The sequence below is a fragment of the Budorcas taxicolor genome, chromosome 14 (assembly GCF_023091745.1).
Source record: "Budorcas taxicolor isolate Tak-1 chromosome 14, Takin1.1, whole genome shotgun sequence".
Classification (NCBI taxonomy): Eukaryota; Metazoa; Chordata; class Mammalia; order Artiodactyla; family Bovidae; genus Budorcas; species Budorcas taxicolor.
The window spans coordinates 31,555,659-31,580,147 of NC_068923.1; the positions used below are offsets into that span (position 1 = coordinate 31,555,659).

At 38.9% G+C, this 24,489-nt stretch overlaps 1 protein-coding gene across 1 annotated transcript; it reads left to right on the top strand.

Moving 5' to 3' along the window:
• Window positions 1-1,329: 1,329 nt before the first annotated feature.
• On the top strand, window positions 1,330-17,004 carry HAS2 (hyaluronan synthase 2). The gene is made up of 3 exons (XM_052651804.1): window positions 1,330-1,956; window positions 14,367-14,468; window positions 16,075-17,004. Exons 1-3 carry the CDS (start codon window positions 1,330-1,332, stop codon window positions 17,002-17,004), a joined length of 1,659 nt encoding a protein of 552 aa, XP_052507764.1.
• Window positions 17,005-24,489: the final 7,485 nt, after the last annotated feature.

Consider the following 24,489-nt stretch of genomic DNA (forward strand, 5'->3'; position numbering starts at 1 on the left):
AAACTGGATATTATTAAGAACTGAAATGTGTTTTTAAAGTCTACGTTGTTAAAGTTCTTTAGACAACAGAAAATTTACCTGTTGAATTAAGCATGAGGCTATTTCTTCTTTAATAACTTATTTCTGCAAACATTTATTGTGTCCTTGCTGTGTTTCAGTAAAGTTTCTGATTACCAGGTTCTAACTGGCTGGTGTGGATGATGGATGAAGGAGACAGTCATATAAACAAAGGACTGAAATTTGGAATTCCAGAAGCTTTGATAAATGTCTGTGTAGGATGTCTATGCATAAGGAAGTTTTAATGGCAACAGAGACTTGGGAGATAATCCAGTCTAAATGCCTATATTTTACAGATTTAAATTTTTAAAAATTTTATTCTTTATATTTATTTATTTGGCTATAGTTGTGGAGTGTGGGATCTTTGATCTTAGTTGCAGCATTTAGTATCCCCACCAGGGATCAAACTTTGCCCCCTTGCATTGGGAGTGCAGAGTCTCAGCCAGTGGACCAGCAGGGAAATCCCTAACAGATTTTTCAAGACTGAAGCCGAGAGAGGAAAAATGACTGGCTCAAAGTCACGCAAACTGATGGAAGAGCTAGAACGGTAGAATCCATGTATTTTTATGTTCAACCTCAGCTAGCTGCATGGGAAAGATGTGAGTTGAGGGATTTGCATCAGAGCTGAGATAAAATGATACATAAGAAATTGAGCAAGGCCTATGAATTTTGAACTTTCACTGGTCAGTATTATGAGTGAAGGAATATGATGGTGCAAGAGTGCCTTGCTCACTAAAAATATTAGGTGTTATGCTTAGCTCTGACTACACACACAGAGTACATCCTTAGGTAAATGATCTAATGTACTAAAAATGATGCATCCATATATTTTGTTTCATACATTATAGTTTTCAATGGTACAATGCACTACCATCTCATGTGATGTTTGAAAGAATCCTCTGAGGTATGCCAAAAGGACATTCTTTTTTTTTTTTTCTTCAACACTTATTTTTCCAGATCATTTATTTGGCTGTATTGAGTTTTAGTTGTGGCATGTGGGATCAGTTCCCCAACCAGGGATCGAACCTGGGTACCTTGCATTGGGAATGCAGAGCCTTAGCCACTGGACTACGAGGGAAGTCCCCAAAAGGACATTCTTATCTCTTTTGCCAATGAGATGCCAAACTGAGATGCAGAAAGTCACTGAACTAGTTAAATGAGAAACTCAGGGTCAGAGCACTTGGAACCAGTGTGCTCCCTGTGGTACCCTGTATGTAAAGAAGTGTGGGACAAGAGTGGTTAACCAAGTGTATCATGTGGTTATTTTTACAGATGCATTGTGAGAGATTTCTATGTATCCTGAGAATAATTGGAACCACACTTTTTGGAGTCTCTCTCCTCCTTGGAATCACAGCTGCTTATATCGTTGGCTACCAATTTATCCAAACAGATAATTACTATTTCTCTTTTGGACTGTATGGTGCCTTTTTAGCATCACACCTCATCATCCAAAGCCTGTTTGCCTTTTTGGAGCACCGGAAAATGAAAAAATCTCTAGAAACCCCCATTAAGTTGAACAAAACTGTTGCTCTTTGCATTGCTGCATATCAAGAAGATCCAGACTATTTGCGGAAATGTTTGCAATCTGTGAAAAGGCTAACCTACCCTGGAATTAAAGTTGTCATGGTCATAGATGGAAACTCGGAAGATGACCTTTACATGATGGACATCTTCAGTGAAGTCATGGGCAGGGACCAGTCCGCCACTTATATCTGGAAGAACAACTACCATGTGAAGGGTCCTGGCGAGACGGATGAGTCACACAAAGAAAGCTCACAGCATGTCACCCAGTTGGTCTTGTCCAACAAGAGTATTTGCATCATGCAAAAATGGGGTGGAAAAAGAGAAGTCATGTACACAGCCTTCAGAGCACTGGGGCGAAGTGTGGATTATGTACAGGTAGGTCTCCACATCTGCCAGGACAAACATACATTTAAATAAAGCATCTTTTGTATCTCTCCAGTCATATGCTATAGCCCATCTTTGTCCCTTCTGGACACAGTACTTCTTTCAGTTCATCTGAAAACAGCATGACTGTTGAAAGACCATTCTGAAAGAGAGAAAAAAAAATATTGTAAAACGGTTAAAACTATCTATGAAAATGCTTACTTCATGCAATGTGATTCGTTGCAAGTAAAGATTATTTTGAACAGGAGACCCTTCCCTCCCTTCCCCTCCCTTACCTTCTCTTCCACCTTGGTTCTGCCAACTCAATTCCAACATCATTTTCCACACTCTTAAACTCTCCAGCAATGTAAGAAAATAGTGTGTGCAGAAGGAGCTGGAGAAAATCTGCAGGACCAAAAGAAGGCTATAAAATATTTTTCACAGAAGCTAGGCAAAGTCGGGGCAATACTTTCCAAATTTTAATTGGAAAGTGTAGAAATTCAAAAGTAAGACACCAAGAAAAAGAAAAGAAAGGGGGAAAAGGAAAACAAAAACAAGACAAAAAAAAAAAAAAAAACCCCAACCTTCTCAGAACAAAATCTAAGTCATGTTTATTTCACTCCCCAAACAGCATTACCTCACTCCTTGCAACTTGACCTTTGAAAGTGTTTGTGATGGTGTTTGCTTGCATGAAAATTAGACGGGCTGTGTCTCTTTATTAATTTCCTGACTGCTAACTCTAGGGTTTTTTCTCTTCTAGTTCTCACCGAAGCTTGCTTCTTTAGAACGTTAGCAGGGCTCCTGTGAGTTTTCTAATTGTAATTTTCTGCAGATATTTAAGTTAGACTTTGTTCACAATGATACTGAGAAGGGAGAAATTCTCTGACTTCAGATATATATTTGACACTCTTCCTCTTCTCTTAAACATGAAACCCTTGCTTTTGGAAGATCCATCATATATTTTAGGGCAATTTATCAACACAGAGTAATGCCCACTGGGTCTCTGAGTAATGGGTCGGGAATGAGCACTGGACTCAATTCAGTCAACTGAGATTCTAGTCCCATTTATTAGTAGCTGGTTGACCTTGAGCAGGACCACCTCCCAAATCTCGGTTATCTGGTTAGAAGATAGCAATCTCTCAAAGGATTTCAGATAATTATTTCAAATTATGAATCCAAAGGGGCTTAGCCAAAGTTGCTGATAATGGCATTGTTCATACTATTAAAGCATTTGCTGTCAATCATATAAAAAAGAATACTCTATTAACAGCAAATGCTTTAATAATATTATGTAGTCCTTATGCAGATTGTAGTAATTTCAATTGCTAATTAACATGACAGTTGTTAATTTCACTAATAGTTGAATAATTTGAAACATTTCTTCAGTTTATACCATCTGTGTAAATCTCTCTTTTAGGGAGTTGATTTCAACCCCCAAGTGTCTCCTATTTTCTAAAACTTTTGCAAATAAGGCTGATTTAGTTAACTCGACATTTTACATACATGACCAGCTGAGAGGATAAGATAAAACTTTTACAGTAAAGGATGCCTAGGGACTTTACAGAAGATATGAAGAATGAAGCTCTGGCCCTAAAATGAGAAAACATCTGTTTTGATGTTTTGCCTTTAATTCTAGTTAAAACAATTTACGTTTGTCCTTTCTAATCAACACGTCATTGTGTAGTTTTTCTTCTTCTTTTTTTAACCGGCTTCTCCCAAAGCCCCTTCTCCTATCATTTTGTTTGGAATTTTGTTTGTATCCTTGGCAACTTGACTTGGGCCTGTCCAAGAAAAAATAATACAACATTTAAAATGTTAGAATAGACTTTTTGCTGGTGCCCTAATCAGGCTTGAGAACTCTCCTTCCATCAGCATGATGTGTGCAGGTAGACTGACCCTAGCAACAGCTGTTAACTGTACCCTGAATCCTCCTGAGCCTTATGGTCCATTCAGAACACTCAAAGGAAGGTAAAAAATCTTTTGGAATTCTGAAACCAGTAAACTCTCTTGCCATGCTTCATCAGATCCCTTGCTATTTTAACCATTTGTGCCCTATAAAAACAGAAATTGTGTGAAGTCACTCTAATATAGTATTCTTATCCTTTATGACTGACCCAGGGTCTAAGAATTGCAGAGCAGAAACCCCAGGAAGACCAAGGGGGAGGGAGTTGAGGTTTTTGGCTCCTGAGCATTCCAAGTACTTGGATGTGGAGTTCAAGCTGGTTAGGAAGGGAAGGAAGCAACGTTCAGGTGCTAATACACGAGAGAGAATGGGGACTAGGGGAAGAAATTGACCATCTGCTCATACTTGCTAACCTGGCTGGAGAATACTGCTTAAGTGTGCAGAGAGATGGCCAAAATGACTGGCTTCCAGTTACAGCTGGATCCTCGGCACTCATCAGCACTCTTTTCACTTGATCTTGAATAGATGTCTTGCTTATTCCTCTCGTGTCTGTTATTTCATATCTCCGTCACTCTCCCAGGGCCTTACCCAAACTCCTCCCTGCTTAACTACAAACAGATGATTTTGCCTCCTACGAAAGAGAACGGCAAAGGCATGGGCTCTGAAGCCTGTCAAGACCTGACTGTCTTCTTACAATTTCAAGGGTCCCCAGCCTCACTCCCTATCTCAAGGTTAACCTTTCTACCTGTACTTCTGAGCTTTCTGGGTTAGCTCTCTCTGATCTCTTTCAGAACAAGGCTTTATTAGTTATCACCTCTTTATATCTCAAATAATAAGTGCCAACGTGGAATTTTTAGGGAAGCTGTAGTCTAAGACAAGCGTGGTAGGAAATTCATCTGTGATGCTAGTGGCTGCTTCCAGAGATGAGAAGATAGAAAAGCGGCAGAAGAAAAATAACAGAGAAAATAAGGTATAGGGAATGAGAAAAAGGAGAATAAGGAAGATTTTCTTAATTTCCAATCAATGTATTTTCTGGAAAAACTTTCAAAGATGTAGAAAAGTGCAAAAAGCAAAACTAAAATCATCTGCAACAGAGATGGGAGAGAGAAATTAGTAATTTGGGATGAACAGATAACCTACTATATATAAAAGATAATAAAGACCTACTGTATAGCATAGGGAACTATATTCAACATGTTATAATAATCTATAATAGAAAAGAACCTGGAAAGAATACATAGGTATATATTTATAACTGAATCACTTTGTGGTATACCTGAAACATTGTAAATAAGTTATATACTTCAATGACAAAGAAAAATAATCTGAAGCAAATACCTGACCCATGTATAGATTATCAAATTTAATATCTTTCACCATATACTTTTCTATTTTTCCTCATTTTAAAAACAATTTTGAGATTATATCACACTTGCCTTTTGTATTTACTGAAAAAATCAGGACACTTTTAAAGTATCTTTTGACATATAGATTTGATAATCATCTGTCTTTTCACTGAACATGGATATAACCACATAAGTAGTTACCAGTCTATGTGACAAAGGAAAGAAAAAAAAAAAGTATCATCTGATGTCTCTATTAAAAATTTCCCAGTTTAAAAAAATACAATAAGTATGAGCATTTTCCCAAAGGGAAGATTATAGGAAGCAATTTTATTATTAATTTAATTTGGCAATACCCTTGCTATCCAACATTCCTTTGAGAAGGAGAATAGGAAGATTAAATCATTCCTGATAGTAGAGTTGACCCTAATTGTTCATGGATTTGGTGTTTGCAAATTAGCTTAATGAATAAAAATGTATTTATTACCCCAAGATCAATAGTTGCAGTGCTTTTGTGATTGTTTACAGACATGCTCAAAGTGGCAAAAAAAAAAAAGAGTCAGCTGATGTAAATATTTCCAACTGAGGTCAAACAAGATTATGCTTAGCCTTTTTGTTTCAACTTTTATACTGTAAACAAGCAACTTCTTGAGTCTCTTTAATAACATGCTTTTCATATTTCTGTGCTTTTTGTTGGCGATGTAGCTATTTAAATAGTCCTGAAGTGAAGTGCTGTCTAGTGTTCTGAACAAAAGCTGTTAACCAGAATGCCCTGGCAGGCCAGTGGTTAGGACTCCTCATTTTCACCACCAAGTGTGCAAGCTCAGTCTCTGGCTGGGAAACTAAGACCGTGAACTGAGTTACGGTGCTGTTGGACATGAGTTCAATGTGAACGAACCAACAATATATATTAAATAAGGTGACCCAAATAAACACAAATAAAACAAGTTTAGGTATTGATCACTAGGCAAAACTGTTGTGACCAGAGGCTTTGAGGAACCTAACTAACTCTTCTGCACTTCTGCTGGAAGCAGTTTCCTGATGTATGCTAATTCATTGTTCGTGGAAACTTTGTAGTGCATAACTACCACGGATAATGAAAATGGACAGAATATAACATTTGATTGGTTCCTATTTTCTGAAAATTTCTGTTGGGCCTTGTTGAGAATGTTAATGCGACTTTATGTTCTTCATTTTACAGGATGAAATTAAGAGCACATTGACATAAGAATGGGGAAATCTGAATTCTTGATTTAACCGATTACTTGCTATGGGCCTCAACTGGTACAACAGATGATTTCTGAGATCACTTCCAGCTCAAGACGCCAGTTAGGGCTGTATATCATTAGACTTTTCTTTTCATTTTTAATCTACGCTTTTCCCCAAAGTCAGGTTCTTGAATGTAGACTCTTATTTAAGGCCACCATTATGCAATTTCCTGATTCCCTTCTTGAGAATTGGAATTCCAACCACTTGTAATAAAGGGTGTTTCCTGGCTTAAGTCTTAGAGGTGACAACATTAGGTTTCTCATTTTCCAGCTAGCTTGTCACCTTTGCTTTTGCACCGTCTGTAACTTTCACTCATGTATAAACTTTCCTGAAAAAGACAAGAGAATAACCTAATGACTACTTTTTCACCTTAAATAAATATTTTAGGGTGCCTGAAGGCAAATATTTTATAACAGTTTGGGTAACATTCTACCAAAGAGCAACAAATAACAACCAAATTGTTTAGGTGTCTGATTTAGAGGCTTCCTCTTGGTTATATTGAGATCTTTTACTGTAAACCAGATTACCGTAAGAAAGAATAATCCTACCTATCCCCAGTCCCTCTCCCCAGAGAAAGTTTATTTTCTGAGGGCATTTATTTTTTCCTAGATTGGTTTCATAGATTAATTTCAAAAGGTCTTTTCAGTCCTAAAATTATTAGATTTTATGATTTTGTTTTTGCCACTCACAGTCTGCCATAAACTGCTTTCTAATCTTTTTCCCTAGCAGACAGCCCAAACTAAGGACTTTCATGGTGCCTGCTCAATAATCCAATTTGTTTAACTTAAATTTGTTGGACGTTGGATTAGGCATTAGTTTCTGCTCTCTGAGTGAGTTTTGGCTTATTTACAGTAATGATAATAAGGACTCTTTCCTTCACTGGACTAGTGTTCTTCCTTTTTGCTTCTGGTTTTAATATTTCTTTATTTGGCTGCATTAGGTCTTAGCTACAGCATGCAGGATTTTTGTTGGTGGCTCTGGGACCTCAGTTCCCCGACCAGAGATCAAACCCATGTCCCCAGCATTTCAAGGAAGATTCTTTACCACTAGAACCCCAGGAAAGTCCCAACTTATCACTTCTTTTTAATAAGTGCTACACATGCAGTATCTAGTTTATTCTCCATTACAACACATTGCTAGTGGATTGACTTATCCTTATTTTTCAACTGAGAAGTGGAGACTTATAAAGGTAAGGTAAGGAGTTTAGGCTACAAAGTTAGTACAAGTAAATATAACTGGTCAGTGGTGGATTGAGACTCCAATTTGTCTGATTCTAAGGTTTTGTGTGACACTTTCTTTGCAGTAGTATGTTTACTCTGGTGTTGTATTGTTATGAGTTCAGGGGCCTAACACTGTCTTATGTTTGCTAGTGAATAACTACTGGGGAATTTCAGAATTCTGGCTGACTTTTTTCAGGCAATGGCCTGAGGGAAACAGGGTAGGAGGGTCTTTCCATTTACTATGTGGTTAAGTTGTCGAAGGGAAAGTAGTAGTGGGATCCTGACCAAAGGTAAATTTCGAACCTAATAGCAATAAATAGTATCGCTGCATCCAGGTTAAGATGAAGGATCAAGGTTAAGAAAGGGTTGAGCCTTAATAAGCAGACAGAGGATGAAGGCAGCAGCAACAGTAGGGATCTGGATTTATTTTCATCCTTGTTTCCTCATTGAAGGCAGGCTAAAAAGTCAAGACTTCTTCTTGCTGCGTAACTCTCAGGGCCCTTTGAAGTGGTTTAGAGCAAGCAGATATGGAGAATCCACCAGTCAGTCTGAAAGGAAATATGTTTTTTTAAAAAGGTGAAACATGGGGAACTTGGCCTTTTAGACCTGAGTCAGAATTTGAAAGACATTTGATAGAAGATGTAACAGGAGAGTTTTATTTAAACTGTGGTGAGGTAGATTAATGTTACATGAGGTAAGCTAGAGTGAATTTATAGCCTGATAAGTTATGAATAGACAGTGATAGTCTATAACTATTATAGATAATTCCAGACATTTAAATTTGTTCACTGTGATAAGAGATTCTTAATATATAATCAATTTTCATGTTCCTTTTAGAGATTCTCTCTATCGAGTTATGTATTTGTGGTAAAGATTGCCATGCTCTTTTACTTACAATATAAAAACGTAAAGGTTATTATCCTGTACAAATGAGTTTAAGCAAATTCCGGGAGATAGTGAAGGACAGGGAAGCCTGGCGTGCTGCAGTTCATGGAGTCGCAGAGTCAGACACTTACTGTCTGAACAATGAACAATGAATGGTATACTTCCCTGTGATCCTTTGTAATCACAAGGTACTTTTCTATTTGGTGTCTGACTCCACTATGACTTACTGAAAATCGTAGAAGTGAGATATAGTACTCACTATTAAATTGAGGCTTCTTGACTCTGAGGATATTTTGCTCTTATAATAGGCAAATATTGGCTAAAGAAGATCTAGTTTATTAATATTTTATACTTTTTATGCAGTTACTCTTACTAATTATAACATGTGGAGATGGAGGAAATCATTTAAAAAAATCTACTAGACTTAAAATTGGGGCTTAGGACATATTTTATCTCAACTTTAAAAAAATTTTTATGACAGAACTCTCCTGCAACCAATTATTTGAGGCCCAGGGTTGGTAAAGTTTGCTTGTAAAACACCTGATAGTAAATTTAGGCTTTGCACACCATATGGTCTGGGTTGTAACTTTTCAGCTTAGCTGTTTTAGTGTGAAAGCATTCATAGATAATATGAAAGTAAATGTGCGTGACTGAGTTCCAATAAATCTTTATCTATGGACACTGAAATTTGAATTTCATATCATTTCCCTGTGTCACAAATTTTTTTTTTCAACTGTTTAAAAAGATAAAAATCATTTATCTCATAGACCGTCCCCAAACAGGTGGCAAGGCTGGCTTGATTCTTAGACCTTAGTTTGCCAACTCCTGTTGTAGCCATGCAGAAAGGGCAGCCCTAACTCTTGGTTTGAGCACGGATGGAGGGGGAGCCATGGCCTTACGCACTTTAACTGATGATTCTGTGGTTATGACTGAGGTAGCTGGTTCTGCCCCATAACATCTTCCATTCATTTTCCATTCATTTTAATCAAAATTTGGTGACTGCCTTGTTTCCATATCTCCCAGTGATTATGACTGGTGATCATGTAATTTAAACAAATCAGGATGATACATTCAGGGTGGACAGAAAGACAGTATGATTTGTGCTCAGTTTCCTGTGTGCAGATCATGCCCTGTGGTTTTCCCCAGTGTGAAGTTAAGCTCTTCATGACCTGGTGTAGTTTCCCCCACAGCTTCTAGCCAAGAGCTAAACAGCCAACCTTCGTGAAGTTATACACTTGTTAATAATGGGTGAAGAGACATCTAGAAATCCTGTTTCTACTAGACTGGTTTCAAGAAGGGCTAGAGTTATAGCCTTTCAGTTCAGTTCAGTTCAGTTGCTCACTCATGTCCGACTCTTTGCGACCCCATGAATCGCAGCACACCAGGCCTCCCTGTCCATCACCAACTCCTGGAATTCACTCAGACTCACGTCCATCGAATCAGTGATGCCATCCAGCCATCTCATCCTCTGTCATCCCCTTCTCCTCATGCCCCCAATCTCTCCAAGCATCAAAGTCTTTTCCAATGAGTCAACTCTTCACATGAGTTGACACACAAACAGATCAATAGTATTATGTCCATGAACATACTTGCTTTCACAGACTGTCGTAGATGGTGGTTTTCTAGTTGGTATTCTATCACCAAATAACATCCAGAAATTGAACTTCTATAAAGAACTCTTTAATCCTACTATAACAAACCCCTCCCAAGGGATTTCTGAGAGCTTTCCCTTCTGACAGTTAAATTCACCATGTGAACAATCTCTCTCAGAGAACTTCTGGCACTTTGCTGTTGGAAATTGGGGGTTGGGGGGGACCAATTTAAATATGCAGAACCTCAGAAGTTTGGTTCCAGTTTGGTCATTTCAGAGAGGCAGTTCCCTTGGCTTGTTTCTGCTCACAAGCAGGAGGAGTTACCTAAACATTAATTCTAGATTGCCGCCTTCCTGTTGTTTTTAGTCTTATTTTTAGCTTTCTGGTTTTACCTTTCCCAGCTTGAGTCAATAGAGGTGGGTGTGGCCATAAGCTCTGGATGCTGAGAGGTTGAAAGTTGGGTTGAACTTCTGCCTTCACTTTTTACTACTCTAGTGATTGGCCTGCCAGGCTTATAACCACCGTATATTTACAAAACAGTGATAAACAAGGCAAAAGAGTGGAAAAACATTGCTATTGGAAGAAATTGTTTAGGTTTCTGAGGCTTTGGATGCTTGGGTACAAATCCAAGTATTAGCAAAAGTCTGTTTTTTTTAATGGAATACTAATGCCTAGCTGCTGTCTATTTTTTCCTCCTCTAAAATAAGTCAGACCATGCTGGACTAAAATAGAATGCACCCCCACTCACCCAAAAGGGGCAAGAAGTTATTTAGAAAATGCATGTTTCTAAATAGGGACAGTAATATAAAAATTCAAAAATTAACTTTCATGTAGCTAATTGAGTTTAGAGAGGTGATTTCATTTCTGTAATTTTGGATACCCTATATACTCCTTAAATTATAAGTTTCAATAATACATTTAAGTTGTTTTTACCAACATTATTTGTCATTAATATATACTAATTTTTCAGAAAAATCTATTAGTAAAATTAAGCAACATACATTTTAAAAAATTTTGAGATTTTCTAGTTATGTATGTGAGGGTCTCCTACAATATAACATAGAAAATCCCTTTGAACTCAAAAATGTATGTATGCTCAGTCGCTCAGTTGTGTCTGACCCTTTCGACCCCATGAACTGTAGCCTGCCAGGCTCCTCTGTCCATGGGATTTCCCAGGCAAGAATACTGGAGTGAGTTACCATTTCCTTCTCCAGTGAACTCAAGAGTTCATGCTTCTTTTTTTTAATACAAATTTATTTATTTTAATTGGAGGCTAATTACTTTACAATATTGTATTGGTTTTGCCGTACATCAACATGAATCCGCCACGGGTGTACACGTGTTCCCCATCCTGAACCCCCCTCCTACCTCCCTCCCCATACCATCCCTCTGGGTCATCCCAGTGCACCAGCCCCAAGAGTTCATGCTTCTAAAAATTGTTTTCCTATTTTTTCATTCACAACTGGTACATCAAATTCCTACTATTTTTATAAACCAGTTCAGAGAACTGTAAAAATACTGGCTTTTGATATAAATAAAGAGACTAAGTCTTGATTAAATTAATAAATGTAGCCAGACGACATAGAAAAACAATGGAACTGCAGCTAACACTCTGGTCTCTGCCAATCATGTCGTTTATTGCTTGAGCGGGGATATGAAACTGGTTCATGGTGTGTCAAGTTCGATCACTTTATATCTTCTTGGGCCTGAGTCCTCCAGAAAAAGATATGATGTTATTAATATAATTAGAGAAGTGACAGTTCTTTCTCTACTTCTGATTTTCTTTGATCATGTGGAAGAATCTCCATCCACAGGTATAACATACCTAATTCCTCCCTAAGAGAAGTGACTTAATCTGGTTGGGAAGTATGGAAGGTATAAGGGGTAGCCTAGCTCCTTCCTTCTTCTGGGAGTGGGCTACTCCGAAGGAGCCATACCTTTCAAAGAGCCACTAACTGTCTTCAGGAGGAGACTGGTCCCACTTAGATGCTGTTCAGAATTGATACATCAGTCTAATTCTGGGAAACATAATTATAAAACTGGCTACTGCATTGATATTAGCCCTATTTTCCATATCAGCTTTATGAGTATTCAGGTAATATTTTGGCTTCATATCTCCTTTATTCTTCTGTTTCATTATTCAATAAGTTCATAAATCAGCTTGGAAAGAAAAGTACTATTTGTAACCCTGCACCTTTGGCCTCATAGAATCTTCTGTGAGCCATTCTTGGGTATAGGTAAATTCTAAAAAATTTCTTGAAGTTGTAATTGGTTTGCTTGCAAAATTGCTTTTGTTTTTTTGGCCTGGATAAAGTTTGTTTTTCAGAATAACAATTAGCACTTACAGAAAAGCTTAAGATAATTTACATCTCAGTCAGTTCAGTCGTGTCTGACTCTTTGCGATCCCATGAACCACAGCACACCAGGCCTCCCTGTCCATCACCAAATCCTGGAGTCCACCCAAACCCATGTCCATTGAGTTTGGTGATGCCATCCAACCATCTCATCCTCTGTCGTCCCCTTTTCCTGCCCTCAATCTTTCCCAGCATCGGGGTCTTTTCAAATGAGTCAGTTCTACACATCAGGTGGCCAAGTATTGGAGTTTCAGCTTCAACATCAGTCCTTCCAGTGAACACCCAGGACTGATCTCCTTTAGGATGGACTGGTTGGATCTCCTTGCAGTCCAAGGGACTCTGAAGAGTCTTCTCCAGCACCACAGTTCAAAAGCATCAATTCTTCAGCACTCAGCTTTCTTCACAGTCCAAGTCTCACATCCATACATGACAACTGAAAAAACCATAGTCTTGACTACATGGACCTTTGTTGGCAAAGTGATGTCTCTGCTTTTTAATATGCTGTCTAGGTTGTTTATAACTTTTCTTCCAAGGAGTAAGCGTCTTTTAGTTTCATGGCTGCAATCACCATCTGCAGTGATTTTGGAGCCCAGAAAAATAAAGTCTGACACTGTTCCCACTGTTTCTGCATCTGTTTCCCATGAAGTGATGGGACCAGTTGCCATGATCTTAGTTTTCTGAATGTTGAGCTTTAAGCCAACTTTTTCACTCTCCTCTTTCACTTTCATCAAGAGGCTTTTTAGTTCTTCACTTTCTGCCATAAGGGTGGTGTCATCTGCATATCTGAGGTTATTGATATTTCTCCCGCCAATCTTGATTCCAGCCTGTGCTTCCTCCAGCCCAGCGTTTCTCATGATGTACTCTGGATATAAATTAAATAAACAGGGTGACAATATACAGCCTTGATGTACTCCTTTTCCTATTTGGAACCAGTCTGTTGTTCCATGTCGAGTTCTAACTGTTGCTTCCTGATCTGCATACAGGTTTCTCAAGAGGTAGGTCAGGTGGTCTGGTATTCTCATTCAGAATTTTCCACAGTTGATTGTGATCCACACAGTCAAAGGCTTTGGCATAGTCAATAAAGCAGAAATAGATGGTTTTCAGGAACTCTCTTATTTTTTCAGTGATCCATCGGATGTTGGCAATTTGATCTCTGGTTCCTCTGCCTTTTCTAAAACCAGGAAGTTCATGGTTCATCTACTTTTGTATGTAAAGAGCTAGATCAATACTTAATACCTTTAAAAGCTTTATTTTCCTTTCTGATGGAATATGATCTGCTAAGTCCAGGTCAAATGGCTATCTTGTTTCAGAGTTATACAACCCACCTTAGAAGAACTGCTTTCCTGTCTTAATTACTATATTAAAATAGAGAAGAATAAATACTGTTAAACATGCCTGTTATCAATACTGCCATAGGAGTTTTCCATCATCATTCAGACCTGAGAAATAAGATATCTAAAAGCTTGATTTAAGGCAATTAAAAAGAGAGGGAGAGACATTTATGGTGACCAACCCAAGGTGTTTCCCAAGACTTGGAAACCTAGAGTGTTACCAGGGATATGAGACTTTTATTGCCAAAATTGAGTACATCCTTGGCGAACCAGGAAAAGCTGACCACCTTTCATGACATGCCTAGATCGTCAGTTCATTTGTTCTTTTTAGCAATGTCATTAGCTTAAATACTGAGTTTGCAAGTTCTTTGTATTGGCCATTATATAACAAACTCACATCCACATGATACTCCCTTATTTAGGCCTTGTGGCAATAGGCTGAAGGCATAATATATATATGTCCAATTTTGACTACATGGAGCATGCTCATTGTCTTATGTAACTCATTTCTTACTTTCTTTGCAGGTTTGTGATTCAGACACCATGCTTGACCCAGCATCATCTGTGGAGATGGTAAAAGTTTTAGAAGAAGATCCCATGGTTGGAGGTGTCGGGGGAGATGTCCAGGTGTGTATAGCTTTATGTTTTCCATGAGTCACTTTCCGTAGCATCCTTAGTCATTGATTCTTCGAATATATATTTATTATATACCAGACTATGTGCCAGGTGTTGTTTCTGGAGGCTAAGACACATTAGAATGTGTCTTGTACCCACTGTACTACCTCTTTTACTATCTAAATTGAAGTAATTTATGATTCCTTTGCTTAGCTGTGGATTGTAACACATGTATGTAGTAGCTGATATGTGTGTAATTTGTGCTGTATCTTAAGCCATAACTTAATGTTCTGGTAAAATGATGTTGGAATTTAGTGCAAGGATTAAGAAATGGAGGTATGGCAGTGGGTAGTTTTTATGACTATACCATATACCCATATACCTCTATATTTAAAAGCTGAGCAATATATGACTGGTCAAAAATCCAAATCAGGAAAACTAAGGAAAAAAGAGAAAGTGCAATTCAAATTTACACTAGAGAGAAAGTCAAAGAAGTGGATTTTCCAGTATTATTTATTTCCCATTATTTTCCAGCAATGGAGAAATAATAAGTGAAAGAAATATTAATGAAGGTGATTAACATTTATGGAATAAGAAAACAATATGTGAAAATATATGAAGATTAAAGTGAATCCTTTGCAAAAGTACAATTAGATTTTAGGAAAAAGTGAGAAGCACATGAAATTTTGACTTTAAATGTAGGTATTATGTTGCTGTATAACCCATACTGATAATGCTGGGTACCAGTGAAGGCAAAGCAAATGAACTGGAAGGACAAAGAAATACCCTGGTGATAAAAAGGAAGCATACAAAATCCAGATTAAAATGGAACATAATTGAGACAGAGGAGGAATATTAAGAAATATTGCCCCCCTGCAAAGCTAATAATTTTAGTAGCCTTTATGTAAAGCCTTATTTCAGGATTCCGGTTTTGAGCTGAAGTCAGAGAAAACCCTTTCATCACTAGCATTGCTAAAACTGGGGAGGAAGGAGAATAATAGGGTTGGATGAGCAGGAAAAAGAAGATGGGACTTAAAAACCTTCAAATATTGGATGGTAAGAAAGTGACAGAATAATTTAAGGGGTGAGAACTGAAGCCTAAAAAAATCCCAGTGTTACAAGAGAAAGAAAACACAACAGAAGAGTACAGGGAGTGATGAAGTAGAAAAAAGTTATTTTCAACAAGTCAATACATACACACACACCACTTATCAAGTTAATCTAGTAATACGTGAAGAAAATAAAGAAAAATCATGTTAAAAAAGAAAGAAGTCAAAACAGAAGAATAAAAAATCAAACATGACTCTAGGTAGTAACCTCACAATAGCGCAGATTTTGTTGGTATTTTTAGCTGGGGATTCAGTTTAGTCGCTCAGTTGTGTCTGACTCTTTGAGACCCCATGGGCTGCAGCATGCCAGGTTTCCCTGTCCATCACCAACTCCCAGAGCTTGCTCAAACTTACTTCCATCGAGTCAGTGATGCCATCCAACCATCTCATCCTCAGTCATTCCTTTATCCTCCCAACTTCAATCTTTCCTAGCATCAGTCTTTTCCAATGAGTCAGTTCTCTGCATTAGGGGGCTTACCTTTATTTAATTACTTTTATTTTTCTTGCAGATTTTAAACAAGTATGATTCCTGGATCTCCTTCCTCAGCAGTGTGAGATACTGGATGGCTTTTAACATAGAAAGGGCCTGTCAGTCTTATTTCGGATGTGTCCAGTGCATTAGTGGACCTCTGGGAATGTACAGAAACTCCTTACTGCATGAATTTGTGGAAGACTGGTACAATCAAGAATTTATGGGCAGCCAATGTAGTTTTGGAGACGACAGGCATCTAACGAACCGAGTGCTGAGTCTGGGCTATGCAACAAAATACACAGCTCGATCCAAGTGCCTTACTGAAACACCTATAGAATATCTCAGATGGTTAAACCAGCAGACCCGCTGGAGCAAGTCCTACTTCCGAGAGTGGCTGTACAATGCGATGTGGTTTCATAAACATCACTTGTGGATGACCTATGAAGCCGTTATCACTGGGTTCTTCCCTTTCTTTCTGATTGCCACAGTAATCCAGCTCTTCTACAGGGGTAAAATTTGGAACATCCTCCTCTTCTTGTTAACTGTCCAGTTAGTGGGTCTCATAAAGTCATCTTTTGCCAGCTGCCTTAGAGGAAACATTGTCATGGTCTTCATGTCCCTCTACTCAGTGTTATACATGTCAAGTTTACTTCCCGCCAAGATGTTTGCAATTGCAACAATAAACAAAGCTGGGTGGGGCACATCTGGAAGGAAAACCATTGTTGTTAATTTCATAGGACTCATTCCCGTATCCGTTTGGTTTACAATACTCCTGGGTGGTGTGATTTTCACCATTTATAAGGAATCTAAAAAGCCATTCTCAGAATCCAAACAGACAGTTTTAATTGTTGGAACGTTGCTCTATGCATGCTATTGGGTCATGCTTTTGACACTGTACGTGGTTCTCATCAATAAATGTGGCAGGCGGAAGAAAGGACAACAGTACGACATGGTGCTTGATGTATGATCTTACGTTTGATGTTTGCAGTTGCAGACACACAAAACCTTAGCTCCTCTAGGGACTGTACGGCATTGTGGCGTCAGATAACGCCACCAAAGGAGACATATCGCTGCTGCTGGGACTTGAATAGACATTTGTATGGGTTTATTTTAATTCTGCCAAAGGAAAATGATACATCGAGAAGAACAACTCAGATTTAACCTGATATTTCTATGAAAATGGGAAGATTCTTTGTGTATGCACTTTTTCCTTACTGTACATCCGCCTAACAGTGTTTTGCCCTATATACCTCACTAGCCATGCTTTATGTGGGTTATCATGGAAGAAAAGGATTTTGGAAACTCAAGGAAAAGTTCTTTCAACATATACAACCTAACTTATGGACTGTGTTGATAGCTAATTTTTTTTTAGAATGATTTTTTCTGTTTAATTCTACCAAATGAAAAGCCAAAGGAAATTTTACAGGCCGTTGGCTGTGCTGTATTTTTATATAATTGTACTGTGTTTTAAAATTTTTGTATGCCAATTTTAAAACAAATTTTGCATATTTTATACTTTACTTCTCTGCCAAAATACACCTGTTTTTCCTTTTTTTTTTTTTTAATAAAATAGGTTCTTAAAAAATTCCTACTTAAAAAGATTTCTACCCAAAATGTGAAGCTTGGTTGACATTGTTCATGATAGAAAGAATAAAATGTTTCTCTCTCTACCTTTAAAATTGAATAGTTTATTTCTGTGAAAAAGTGAACTTTCAATGTTTGAACTTTTCAAAAAATTTCTTTTAGAAAAGGCCAATATACATGTCACACTTCGAGAGTAGAAATTCATACTTATCTGTGCAAAGAAGTCATTGAAAATCAAGGCCAAAGGGGTAGGAAAGTGCAATTTTTTCAAAAGATTGAAAAAGGGAATGTTAATTCTTGAAAGAAAATACTAGGCATCCAGCAGTGGACAAAATCTGGTTATCAAAGATAGTCTTTGGACATTCTCACAGTAGTTTCCCAGGCTAAGTAAAGAGGAATGTGGGAAAAATTATCTGTATAATTTGGAAAAATACAATTCAGTTCATCTTTTGTCCTGTGACCTGTATTCACTGGATTCTGTCTATATGTGGAACATACTTTACCTCCCTTTTTTCCCCCCTAGGTTGTTAGTTTACTTTGCATGTCAGTATGAGGTTTATATGGCTGAATGGGATAAAGTATAAAGATAAAGCATATAAACTCAAAACCAGCAGAATCAAGCTCTAGGTGTCCTCTAGCTTTCTAGGGAAGATATTTTCTGAATTATACAGATAATTGCTTCATCTCTTCTGTTCTTGGCCTATATAAATGTGTCTACAGAGTAGATATGATATCAAGGTTTAATAGTTGTATCAAGAATAATTGACACATAAAAAATTGAGGGATCAGGTACCTTCAGCCTGGTTAATTTAGCTACTCTGAGGCCTCAGTTATCCAGTTTGACTTTTGGCATGACCCATCTTACCTTGTAGCTGGTGCTGTGTAGACCCATGTTGAAAAAAAAAAACAAAACACATGTAGAGTCGCATGAAAAGCATTGTGATGAAGCAGAATTGTGGAGAAGTATTCGACCACGTTCTTCCTAACTTTCTGCTTCCTTTTAATACAGACATCTATAGTCCATCCATCCTGCCTAAGAAAAAACTGCACATTCTACCTTCAGAGTACAAAAAGGTACATAACTTCTACAACGTAGACTCTCACTGATTGGAGAGCTTGTGGGAAACAAACAGACCATGCCATTAAATGAGACTAAAACTTGAGTTTGCCTTTTTAATTATTTATGTTCTAAGTTAAACTTGATAACATTCAGATTCTCTCATTCTTATAAAAGATTGAATTAATTGCCTGTATTTATTTTAGCAATTATTCAATGTATTTCCAGTATAGGATGTATAGTATAATTGAATTTTTTTGTAAATAAAATATTTTTGATAAGATTATTGCCTTTTTTTCTAAGGGAAGGGGGAATTAAAATAAAACAATGTTTTATTTTGATTGTAAGGGTATGGATTTAAGAATGGGGTATATAGAAAAATAAACATTGTTAGTCAACAATAAGGGTCATTTAATGTTATTAATCAGAAGGCAGAAATCGTTGGGAATCTAGAAAAATGAGAGACAGTCCCAATTAACATGACTTTGTCTTTCTTGAATCTTCTTTTTCTGCCTTGTCCCTGAAAAGAGCCCCAGTTTAGACAGTTGTTTTACTATAGTAATCTCATAGTGGGGAAAAAAAAGTTTCAGAGACATCATAGGTAAGTTTGTTACAGCATTATTTACAAATAATAAAATCTTAACATAATTTAAGATTTAATAATGTGGGTAATAATTAAATGAATTATGGCATTTCCAAACAATGGACTATAATTACCCATTAAACATAATGTTCCTAGAGAATATGAGGCTGTTGCAGAAATGTTACATTTAAAAATACAACCATTTTGTACAATAATACCCTGATTTTGTAAAAACAAAAATGTTAAAACATGGTTATCTCTACTCATGGGAATATGACCGATTTATATTCTGTATACGTTTTTTTTGTATTTTCCAAGTACCTTAATTATGTATTGCTTTTATGATCAGAAAAGGACAATAAATATTGCTTTTTTTCAAAAAGTGGGTTGGGGCATCTAATAACATTTCCTGGTTTGAGGAGCTTTAATAGTAATTCATTTTACCACTTATCCCTCAAATTCATCTTATTTCCCAATTCTTTTTATTATTTGCTTCCTCAGAATCCTTCATTACCTTCATACAGTTACATGAAAGAACAAAACACTATAGCCATTGAACATTCCTGCCACTCTGAACACCAACATAGTGATGGTTTTGTCCCAGTAATTTGCTGATAAACGTCACTGGTGCTATACTAGAGGCTGGCAACCTTAATGTAAAGAGCTAGATAGTATGCAAGGCAGACTTTCCTGGCTAAATGGTCTGTCATGTGACTACTTACCCCTGCTTAAGTGAAAGTGAAGTCGCTCAGTCATGTCCGACTCTTTGCGACCTCATGGACTGGAGCCTACGGGGCTTCTCCGTCCATGGGATTCTCCAAGCAAGAATACTGGACTGGGTTACCATTTCCTTCTCCAGGGGATCTTCCTGACCCAGGGATCAAACCCAGGTCTCCCACATTGCAGGGAGACACTTTAACCTCTGAGCCACCAGGGAAGTCCCTTACCCCTGCTATTGTAGCACAAAAGCATTCATAGGCCATATGTAAACAAACTGGTGTGTTCCAATAATATGTTTTATGGGCTTCCCAGGTGGCGCTAGTGCTAAAGAACCTGCCTGCCAATGCAGGAGACATTCAATCTCTGGGTCAGAAAGATCCCCTGGAGGAGGAAATGGCAACCACTCCAACATTCTTGCTTGGAAAAATCCCATGGACAGAGGAGTCTGGTGGGCTACAGTCCATGCAGTTGCACAGAGTTGGACATGACTGAGCAACTAAGCACTTACCCAGAACCATATCTATTTACAGTTCCATCCACTTCCTCAGCATAAATTCTTTGAAATCAATGTTTTTATTTCCCAGATGGGTACTGAGTCTTTTTGCCTTTTCATACTGTTCATGGGGCTCTCAAGGCAAAAATACTGAAGTGGTTTGCCACTGCCTTCTCCAGTGGACCACATTTTGTATTGAGTCTTCTTTTTGAGAGAAAAATAAAAAAACAAAAACAGAAGATAGTGTGAGAAACAGGAGTGTACAGAGAAAAAGTTGTTTAAGATGCAGTTGCAACCAAGGCTTCAGCCTATCCATCAAAGTTTCTAGAAATGGAATGGCCCTCCAGAGTTGTCCTAAACTTAGACAAGGGGACCATGCTTTTGTTAATACCCTTCTCCCTTCATATCAATCAGTAATTGGGTGAAAGGTGTTCTGGGGTGGGAGACAGGAGGAAAGACTCAGCCATGGGCAAGGAAGCTCACTTTAGCAATTGGAAATTCCAGGAGAGTAACTCAACTCATTTAACGACAGTCAGTACTAATTGGTCTGTGTCCAGTCATGTCCGACTGTGCAACCCTTCACCCGCCAGGCTCCTCTGTCCATGGGATTTTTCCAGGCAAGAATACTAGAGTGGGTTGCCATTTCCTCCTCCAGGGGATCTTCCCAACCCAGAGCTCAAACTGGCATCTCCCATGTCTCCTGCAGATTCTTTGCCACTGAACCACCTGGGAAGCCCCCAGTACTGTTGGTGGCTGGGAGCACAAGTACCTCTGTCCTAAAGCTGAGAAATAGGAATTGCCTTCCCTAGAGTGTACCCATTAAGAATCAGATTCCTAGGTAGTTAGTGCTTCTTAGCTAATAGACCCTAGGTGGACTTTAAGAATCTGTGAAAGTGAAAACACGTTAGTTGTGTCCAACTCTGTGCGATCCCATGAACTGTAGCCTGCCAGGCTCCTCTGTCCATGGGATTCTCCAGGTAGGAATACTGGAGTGGGTTGCCATGCCCTTCTCCAGGGGATCTTCCCAATCCAGGGATCAAACCTGGGTCTCCTGCATTGTAGGCAGATTCTTTACCGTCTGAGTCACCTGGGAAACCCTAGGAATCTATACATCTAGCCACAGTGATTCTCATGTACTTTGTGCTTCTGTCTCTTTTGGTAAAAATTATTCTGATAAAGGTTGAAGTCAATGTCTCAACTGGAAGAACACTTTTCTTAATATTCTTCTTCTCCCCATTCTCCATCAGAATTTTTCTGTTTATCAGAAGACCTTCTCTTCTGCTTGCCAGATTACCCGCAATGGATCACTTAAGAAAAAAAAAATATATATGTATACATACATATATATGTATGTATGTATGTTTAAATATTTGGCTGTGCTGGGTCTTAGCTGTGGTGTGAAGGCTCTAGCTCCCCAACCAGGGATTGAACTCGGGCCCTTCTGCACTGGGAGCATAGGGTCTCAGCCACTGGACCACCAGGGACGTCCTTACAATGGATCTTTAGATTTAGGACTTCTCTAACACTTGAGAGTTTCTAAGTACAAAGTCCTTTCATTTTTCCTTACATTGCTTCTCACTCATAATTTTTTTCTACTTTTTTTTCCCCTGAAGCGTTTGTAGAATAATGCCGATCACTCCAAAAGGCAGTAAGCCTAGCTCTAACCAACCTGTGATAAAATATTGCAATTTATTACCAAAACTTGGGATGAAATTCCAGGGTCTCCTGGAGGTCTGTCACTTAAACTCTTGGCTTTTCTTGAATGAAAATTGAGTAAGTAGTTGTCCCAAGACTTGCTCTATAAGAATATGCTTTATGACACAAGAGTAAGCATGGTGCTTCCAGCTGTTTTCTTCGAAGCCCGAATGTGGAGGGTTATTTGTGCCTATAAAGAACATTGGTACTAAGATTGGAAGTCCAGAGTCACAACCTTCTAGATGAAGTTGAAGTTAGAGAGATTGTCTAGTCTCTGTCATTCTTTATGTTCACCTGTTCTTGTATTTCAGAAGAGTAAACTAAGGATGCTGTGGACTCTGGATCTGAAAGGAGAAGCAAAGTAAAGTTGGTGCCATGGCCTAGACCTACATTTAGGTTTTCTGAAAATACAAATCCAAGAATCCTCTCTACCAAGCTAACTAGGCCTAGGCAAAGGTAACTCACAAGTGCAACAAAGGAAATCTGTGCATCCTCTATGGAGCAAGACAGCTTAATCAATTCCAATCCCTCTTACTTAAGAAAAGAGTCAAGATAATCCTTTCTCAGATAAGATAGAGTTGTTGATAATAGAGTCAATAAGGCTTCCCACGTGGCACTAGTGGTAAAGAATCCACCTGCCAATGCAGGAGACACAGGAGACACAAGTTCAATCCCTGGATTGTGAAGATCCCCTGGAGAAAGAAATGGCAGCCCACTCCAGTATTCTTGCCCAGAGCATTCCGTAGACAGAGGAGCCTGGTGGGCTACATACCGTCTATGGGGTCACAAAGAGTTGGACATGCCGAATCACTAACACACAGACCCAAATTCAGAGGAATCTGGCAGGCTACAGTCCATGGGGTCGCAAAGATGCTAGAGTCAATAGGTCTGAGCACAGCACAGCTGGCTAGAGTCAACAAGAACTGGACTAGCATAATGCTCCATGTGTCAACCGCAAAACACTTCCTTTTGGGGTCAACTTTTTTTTTTAATTAAACTTTTCATGTTAAGATAATTGTAAGTTCAACAACAATGTTAGAAATAATACAGAGAGGAGTGGCCAAAAAGGCAGAGTAAGAAGACCCTGAGCCCACTTTCTCCCAAGACACACCAAAATCACAACAATTTACAGAGCACCTATCATTGAGAATGATCTGAAGACTAGATGAAAATGTTTCCCCAAACTGAAGATATACAGAAGGAGCCATAATGATACAGGCAAGAAGGGTGGAGACACAGTATAGTTCATATCCACATCCCTGGGTTAGTGACCTTCAGGTGGGAGGATAATAACAATTGCAGAGGTTATCCCCATGGAGAGAGAGGCCCAAGCCCCACGGTGGGCTCCATAGCCCTAAGGGCCTGCACTGGAGTGTGAGCCTCCAGAACTTCTGGTTTTGCAAGCAGATGGCATTTGAGTACAAGAGAATCAGAAGGTTGTAGGAATCAGAGACCGATAAAAGCTCCCAAGTTCTGAGACCCAGCACAGAAGCAGTCATTTGCATGGAGCCTGGGTCAAGCTCATCTGCTGAACTTAGAGAACCTCCCAGAGAGGCAGGAGGCAACTGGGACTTTCTCAGGATGTGGCAGCCATTTGGGGAGTTTATTCTGCCCTCAGTCCACTGCTGCAGGCTGGTGCCATTTTGGAGTCCTCCATCTAGCCAGTTAGCACTGTGGACTTAACTTAGCCACAGTGCACTAGTACCAGCTCGAGATACCCTAGACCCTACAGCTAGATATCATGGGACCATACTGACTCGCCAGTGAGCCTGCATCAGCCCTGTGACCCCTGGACACTGAAGCCAGCCATGCTGGTATCCAGCCTCACATATCAGTGAACCCCACCAGCCCCAGAACTCCCAAAGTCCTGATGAGTTTCAAATACTGTACCAGCAGGTATGTGTGTTTTCTTAGTCACTCAGACTTGTCCAACTCTTTGCAATCCCATGGAGTGTAGCCCACCAGACTCCTTTGTCCATGGGATTTCCCAAGCAAGAATAATGGAGTGGGCTGCCTTTTCATATTCCAGGGGATCGTTCAGACTCAGGGATCAAATTCTCATCTCTTGCATCTCTTGCATTGGCAGGCAGATTCTTTACCACTGGTGCAACCTGGGAAGACCAGGCTCAGTTCAGTTCAATTCAGTTGCTCAGTCATTTCTGACTCTTTGTGACCTCATGAACCGCAGCACGCCAGGCCTCCCTGTCCATCACCAACTGCCAGAGTCTACCCAAACCCATGTCCATTGAGTCGGTGATGTCATCCAACCATCTCATCCTCTGTCGTCCCCTTCTCCTCCTGCCCTCAATCTTTCCCAGCA

Coding starts and splice junctions, on each gene's coding strand:
- HAS2 (XM_052651804.1), top strand. CDS start 1,330: ATGCATTGTGAGAGATTTCTATGTATCCTGAGAATAATTGGAACCACA. Junction 1,957..14,366: donor GAAGTGTGGATTATGTACAG/GTAGGTCTCCAC, acceptor CTTTCTTTGCAG/GTTTGTGATTCAGACACCAT. Junction 14,469..16,074: donor GTGTCGGGGGAGATGTCCAG/GTGTGTATAGCT, acceptor TTTTTCTTGCAG/ATTTTAAACAAGTATGATTC.